The sequence below is a fragment of the Netta rufina genome, assembly GCF_964035555.1.
Source record: "Netta rufina genome assembly, chromosome: 3".
In the NCBI taxonomy this organism is placed as follows: Eukaryota; Metazoa; Chordata; class Aves; order Anseriformes; family Anatidae; genus Netta; species Netta rufina.
The window spans coordinates 13,419,942-13,427,306 of NC_140125.1; the positions used below are offsets into that span (position 1 = coordinate 13,419,942).

At 47.9% G+C, this 7,365-nt stretch overlaps 1 protein-coding gene across 11 annotated transcripts in view; it reads right to left on the reverse strand.

Moving 5' to 3' along the window:
• EHBP1 (EH domain binding protein 1) overlaps positions 1-7,149 on the reverse strand; it is a 207,850-nt gene extending 200,701 nt beyond the window's left edge. For 10 of the 11 annotated variants that reach the window (XM_084284613.1, XM_084284611.1, XM_084284612.1 and 7 more), the window contains exons 1-2: positions 6,966-7,149; positions 5,888-6,308 (exon numbers count right to left, since the gene is read on the reverse strand). In XM_084284613.1, coding sequence (XP_084140739.1) covers positions 5,888-5,991 — 104 coding nt within the window. In that variant the 5' untranslated portion in view covers positions 5,992-6,308; positions 6,966-7,149. The remainder of the gene's footprint in view (positions 1-5,887; positions 6,309-6,965) is intronic. The other variant, XM_084284614.1, reaches the window with a different exon arrangement.
• Between the last annotated feature and the right edge of the window lie 216 nt (positions 7,150-7,365).

Below are 7,365 nucleotides of genomic sequence, written 5' to 3' on the forward strand. Positions count from 1 at the left end.
TTTAACCTCGTAACATTGAAAGAGCTGAAAAGAGCATTCACAGCGATCCAATCCTGAAAAAAAATACCTTTATTCCTGCTCGAGTCCGCCGGGTTCAAAGGAACAGTGCACGTACTTTACTGTACGCACGCAACAGCGCCGGCAGGAACAGCGCCAGGTTTTATTTACTTGCAAAGCTCTGCGAGGAAGTTGAGCACGCACAGCTTCTCCCTCCGAGAAATAAAGCTGTGCTACAACTCCAGGGCACCGTGTTTTATTTATTTGAGGAGACAGCCTCGTCCCTTTAAGTGGGTGACTGACAGGCCATTAGGATGGATTTGTCTACACGTGGCTATAACCCAATAACTTCTGCTTCTGACGATTATTTTTGTTACTGCTAGGATGGTAAACGAAGTCATGGAGCTGCTGGAAAGAATTCTGTCTCTCAAAGACAAGCACAACTCCGAGCAACTATTTATGATAAACCCGAGTCTCCCTGCGTTACAGGAAAAAACTTGGTGTCTGGGTCCAGCAATGAGGTCTTTTAGGGACTGGTCACAGGGTTTCCAATCCTCCCAAGGGGTTACTGCAAACAGAAAGTGGGTGTAAGCATGACAAGGAGAGATTGCACATACACCTGTGCCCCTCCTATTGAAAACATCTCTGCTGCACAACACGCAGCCACCAGTTTAGATGAGAAACCCCGTGGCACAGACAGGATATAGAGGTGGCCAGGGAAGGCAGGGCACGAAAGCAGCTGGCGGGCTGGAGTCAGGAGCGGGAGACAACCCCCTGACAGAAGCCAGGCACAGAGCCCAAAGGAGCAGATCTGACTTCCTGACGTGAAGGATTTTTCTTTTGGGTGCAGAGAAGGGAGAGATGCAAGCTGGCAGAGAACTGCTTTTGCACGTGGACAAGAAGTGTTTTAATTGTCTGCAGGAAGAAAGGGACAAGATTGATCTCTGAGACAGCTGGCGGCGATTATTTGGAAAGAATAAGTTTGATACACAACTTAATCCCTCAAGACGTCCTCAGACAAAACTGGAAATGAATGAACGAAGAAAAAGTAGTGAGATGTATTTACAGATGGGGATAATTTGGGATGGAATTGGAGATCTAAATGAAAAGTGTGAGGACAGTGTAATTTAATTGAACAGGAGGGAAAAAAGCTAAAAACCAGGAGCAACTGTCTGCTGCTCTCTGTGCACGAGCTGTACTTATTCTGGTACACCTACACGGCCGTCACACAATTGCAAGTCCAATCGAAAACTCAGAACAAGCCCCTGACAAAACTCCTGGGTCATGGGAAAAGCAACTCAGGAGTTCCTGAATTCACCTGCAGCTCGCTCTCTTTCTGGCACACATTTCAATGTGATTCACCTTAATAATTAAAAGCACTTAGGTGCTCACAGAATTCCCCCTTAATGGCTATGCAAAGCGAGGAAATGAACCAAGCAACCCGACAGCCTGACCCTGACCAGGCAGCCTGCAAGGATTTCCACCTCCAGCAGGCAACTGCAGGTCTTTCGGCAGCCTTCAGCAGCGAGGAGTTTGCTGGAAAGCAGGGAGCAGAAGGCAGGCAGACTGGTGTGAACTGTGCCATCTCAGAAAGCTCATTTCTCTCCCATGCACAGCGCATGCCAAATCTTAAAATTCCTGCAGCATCCAGTTATGAAACTACAATAGAAGAGAGAAACAGATGGCTAAAGGCTTTAGGAGAAAAAAAAAAAAAAAAGATTAAGCATTACTTCATTTGCAAAAGAGAAAGATGTATTTGAAAATACAGAGCCTACTTCAGACCATACCTAATTGATATAAAATATGCCACTTGCCAGGTGGAAATGCAGCCTGCCTTCCGCTCAGGCAGCGGACACAGACCTTAACCCTTTTAGAACAACGCAGCTTCATGTGGTTTTAGGAAGGATTTAAAAGCAAAGCAGTTCACAGAGGTGATAACAGGCATTATACACATTGTTAAAAAAAAAAAAAACAATTCTCCAGCTCCAAAGCAATTGCTGGATGGCAAATCCTATAGGAACATGACCCTTTTCCAGCGTTTTTAGGCATTCAGAGGAACAGCTTTCCTGCTCAGAAGAACATCTAATGGACAACAAGACATTAAGAACTTGGAAATGAGGCAACACCACACTTGAAGATCCTGTTGAATCCCTGACTTGTGAGACATCACACCCAAACAAGGGAACATGAAAGCCATCCCGAGGAGCTCATGGGTTAGGCATTAGATGCTTCATCAGCCCTGTGAAACTGCCACCACAGCTCCAGGTCCAAGCCCTGGAACTGGGCTCGGGTCTAAAGGCCCATTTTCTCCTGGGAGGCTCTTCAGCTGAGCCTGTTCCTCAGACAGGCGTTGACTCAGAGCTTGAACACAGGCCTCCGGCAGCTGAGGAGCCCCAGGGAGCTCCAGGATCCATGCGGGGCCTGACAGGGGATCAAGAGGAGCCCTGTGCTTCCCTGGGCTGGCAGCCTAAAGCCACCTCCACCAGCAGAATCCTGCCGATGTGCCCAGTGTGCTCCTAGCCCTGCCAGGACAGCCCAGAGAAACAAATACTTCTCTCTGCACCTCCCAGTACACGTGCAGTGACATAAGTGAAGTGCATGAGACTGATTTCTGGTTTTTTGGTTTGTTTTTTCTCCTCAGTGGGGCTGCACTGAGGACAAGGACTAAATGAACTCTCCTACCACGCGCAGCCCTTCCAGGCCAGGACTGCAGCTCGCCTGCAAGGCTGGGTGGAAAATCCTTGTGCTGCCCCAGCTTATCCCAAGGGTAAGCGGAGGATGACACACTGCAGCCCTGCCAAGCCAGCGCCTTTCAGAAATCAAGTGCTTATATGATTAATGCAAAGCATTACGTTTTCACGGTAGCAGGAGTCACTAATCCATATTAAAGACCAAGGCTGCATTTATTTATATATTTAACGAATGGCTCGAAATGAACTAACTGCTCAATTTTTCAAAGGTACCGAGCAGCCACAGTAATTAGGTCTGGGTCAGAAGGAGCAGACAGAATGCCACAGAAGCAGCACAGTCCTGCTAATTACCCGGAAAAAAAGGTTTTTCTAATGACACAGTAACAACACTGGACTATCTATCACAACCTGTCCCCCCAAACACCACTAATGAATTACAATCATCTGATGGTAGCTGCCTTTAGTCGCTGACAGAAACGAGCATCAGAAGTTGGAGACAGCAGAAAAAGCAACCAAAGGGATTTTCAGCCAGTGCTGGAGAAATGCTGCTGTACCTACAGCTGATCCTTTTAAAGAGTGAAGCAGCAACACCAGAGGGGTAGTGACTTCCCACACAGCCGGCATGCACACTGCTTTTGTTTCTGGAGTTATTTTGAACGCTAAGGGAAAAAAAAATTGCATCAACACAAGTTCAGATGGGACAAAAAGCATCGCAGCCTACCAGAAATCCACCCAACGCTGCAAACTGCACACGATCGGTTATAAAAATCATCTAAAGCACGTCACTTGCTGAAGAGTTAGACAAATGGAAGCCTAACAGAAGACAGTAGTTCCCAGAGACACGCAGCCTGTTTTGGCCATGCACAGTCCCTGCTCACAAACACATCTCAGATGAAGTGTGTTTATGACTGCATTGTCATTTATTTTAAAATATGAATGGAGTATTCTTTTCCTGCAGAAACACTGCATTGTTAAAATGCCAGCCCATTAAAATAACTTAGTGCTTACTCCATATTGATCAAAATACACTTGCAGTGTGGAGCTACCAGCACAGACTACAGCACCAACACACAATGTATATCAGGACTGCTTTCAGTAAGACCTAGCATATGGTGTTCATTTCTTCCCTTTTGTTTTCACTTGTACCAAATTCAGACAAGCGTTAAGGCTGGTGATCCTGTCAGCACGTGCAAAATACTATCTTCTCCAAAGTTAATGAAAGACTTAGCTGAATGTTACCGAAATACACAAATATCTCCCCTTTTTTTCATATAGGACTTCCACTTATGACAGCAACACTGTATCGTAGCATGCATGTTTAAAGAACCTTTTTGTTAAGGCTCTCCAAACAAGAGGAAGCAGAACAGAAAAGCCTACAATCAAATGACTGTGTGAATGATGTTTTTCCCTATTGTTTTTTTTCCTAGAATTCATCCACATTTTACAACCATACTGTTGTTTTTTCATAACCAATACAAGCACCAATCTAGCATATATTTATGCTAAAGAAAGTAAAATCAAGATTCAGAAGGAAAACCTACTTTTTAAGAAGTAACCTGCATATTTGAGGTTTTGAAAGACTCTCTCACGACTTCATACACCAGCATTTTGCTAGGCGGGTACCCTGGCTTATGACTAAACAATAAGAATTGTTTCTAAAATAACAGCATTGCTCACGAGAAAACTTTCATGCATGGCTTTTTCTTAAATCAAGTGAAAGTTCATTGCAGATCCAATCTGAACACTCCCTTGCAGCATTCATACTTCAGTGCTGAAGCATTCTGCAAATTCACAAGGAAGGAGTGAAAGTGAAAAAGAGCCAAAACAGGGTTGGATCGTGTTTAAAAAAAGAGAAAAAAGCCATGCACCATCACAAGCACAACTGCAAAAAAACAATCATTAAAATTACCATAGAATAGTCTTTGGCCTGAACTAACCAGTAGATCACGTGAGATAATCACAACAGTCTCTTTCAACTTTCAAAAGGTTTTTATTCATATGTTGCTTGCGTGAAGGAGAGTTGAACTTCCAAAATGATTCTGGTTCTTAATAATCTTTCAAGACATTTTAGGCAAGAAGACAGCTTGATTAAAAAACAACAACCGAACCTGACTGTATTTCTTTAAGGCAGAGCAGCGAGCAGCCTTCCAGCACAGACTTCCAACTCCAAGAGATGGAACTGAAATTTGTAGAGGCAATTACTCATAACCAGCGAAAGCAGCCAGTGCAAGTGCCAGCCTTGCCAACAAGAAGACAGGCCAAGTATTAGAAGGGAGGCTGCAATTTATTACAAAGCAGTTTGAGCATCTCAGTCCACGAGGTCTGGAAGGCAATTTCTCCATCCCCTGACACTACAAGCTCAGATTAATGCGAGGAATTATGGCAGTAACATCAATATCCCAAACATATAAAAGCACGCTTAAGTATCTGTATAATGGAGATGTTTGCTAGCAGACTACCTGAAAGCTGTTCCCAGTCTTCCCCTATCAGCTGTATTTAAGTTCCTCTTGTGCAGAAAGGAAGATGTGCCTGCGCCAGACCCGTACAATTAACTATAAAGTGCTGTCTGTGTCTAGTCAGCTCCAAAGCCATCCAACCGGACCACTAAGGCACGAAATTCTGCCTGGCTAAACAAACGCCTTCAGACAATTCCCAAGTATGTCTCTCGCCTCTTCCCATTGACAGATGGAAAGGAACAAGGAAAAGAAGGTGGAAAGCCAAAACATCTTCAGGTAAAAAAAATAGTAGTCACCATCAGAACTGTTTGTACCCTAGATTACACACCACTGTTGTCAGGACTGATCTCAAACGCCTCAGTCTGCTCACAGCAGTGTCAGCAGGTAACATTCAGCACCAAGAGGTGCATTTGAAATCAGAAAACAAATCTCAGAAAATACCTTAGAAATAAATGAAAAGCAAGAGACAGCAAGTCACAGGTGCTGAACTCATAAATGCACCGCCCCACGTGGCAGTAACGCCAACTAAGAAAATCAGAATAGAGACTGAAACCAACAGGTCCACAATAAGCACTCAGCAAAGCACTCAAGGGAAACGAGCACCCCATGCAGCTGCTTCTGCGATGGGGAAGCAAGAGAAAGCGAGGGAAAGCAAGGCCAACACGAATGCCAAACGGTACGCAACAAGCAACATCCTCCCTATTTCAGCATCGGTAACTTGCAGCAACACGAGCTGCTCCTTACCATTTTTTGGTGCACTCCACCATCAGCTCCTGGTAAGAGGCCACAAACTGGAACTTGGATGCATGTTTCCCAACACGCTGCAGTCTTTTCCAAACTGAAGCCATGACAGCGAGAAATACCAGTCCTGTGACAGAGCAGCAACTCTGCGAATACCAACGTAGGTTTAAGGGCGTATGTGATTAATGCTAGCAGATTTATAGACAGATACGGGAAAAACAATGCACGAGAAGCTTGAAGGGATGTCTACAATTCATATTCCGGCTCTCCCTTCCTCACGGGAAAAATCCCAGCGTAGCTGAACGGCTCATCACTGTCCAGGAGCAGCATGCAATAGGCGCGGGTGAGTAAGAGCGAGGCTGAAAGGAAGTTCTCTCATGGAATCATCATTCCTCACGCAGTGGATGATGTGGAGACTGCAGGACTGGAAGACAAAAAAGACAGGGGGAGAAAGCATCGGTTAACGTACGGCACACTACGGCACTGCGGTCGCGTGCCGTTGGGGACCCTCCCGACAGGGACCACGAGCCACAAAAATACACACACACACACATACACCCCCATGCCACCAATTAAATAAATAAACCCGAACGCTGCAGCGATGTCAGGAATGCAAACCACGAGACTGTTTGGAAACATATCAACACGTCCTTTTTTTTTTTTTTTTTTTTTTTTAAATCGGCACCATCGAGAAAAACAGAAGGGAAAAAAAAAGGGGGGGGGGGGGGCTGAGACACGAATCCCTCGGGAGCATCCCCGGGGGAACACGGCCACGGGAGGGGGGGGGGGGGGACAGCTCTTTGTCTGCGGGCTGGTGACAAAAGGTGTGAGAGTTGTGCTCACACTCACACACAGACAGACACACAGACACACTCACACGCCCTGCTCCCACGTCTCCTCCCCAGGAGCCGCGGAGCTGGGAGGCGGCACAGCCGTGGTGGCACCCGCCCGTACCCGGCCGGGGGCACCCCCCGCTCCCCTCGCAGCCCCACAGCGCGGCCGTTGGGCTGTTCGAAATCTTTCAAAATTTCAAAATTTCAACCCCCAACGGCCAACGGGTGGGGCTGAGGGGGGCACTCACCTGGCCCCCGCTCCTCACTCACGCGGCAGGGGCCGTTCCCGCGGCGGCTGCAGCGCCCCGCGGCCTCATGGCGAGCCCCGGGCTCCCGCCGTGCCCCCCTCAGGGTCCCGTCACGGTCCCGGTGCCGCTCCCGGCGGGCGCAGCCCGGCCCCGCCGCGCCTCACGCCGCCACCATCGCCCCCCTGCCGGCGCTGCGCTGAGCTGAGGCGCAGCCCGGCCCGCCCCCGCCCCCGCCCCGCCATTGGTCCGGCCGCCCGCCCCCGCGCGGCTCATTGGCTGTCCCCGCACGTCCATCAGAGAAGCGGGAGGGAGGGCGGAGGCTTTTTCTGATTGGCCGCGGCGCCGAGAGGGAAGCGCAGTCGATAGGCCAGCGCGGCTGTCCGTCAGCGCGGCAGAGCGC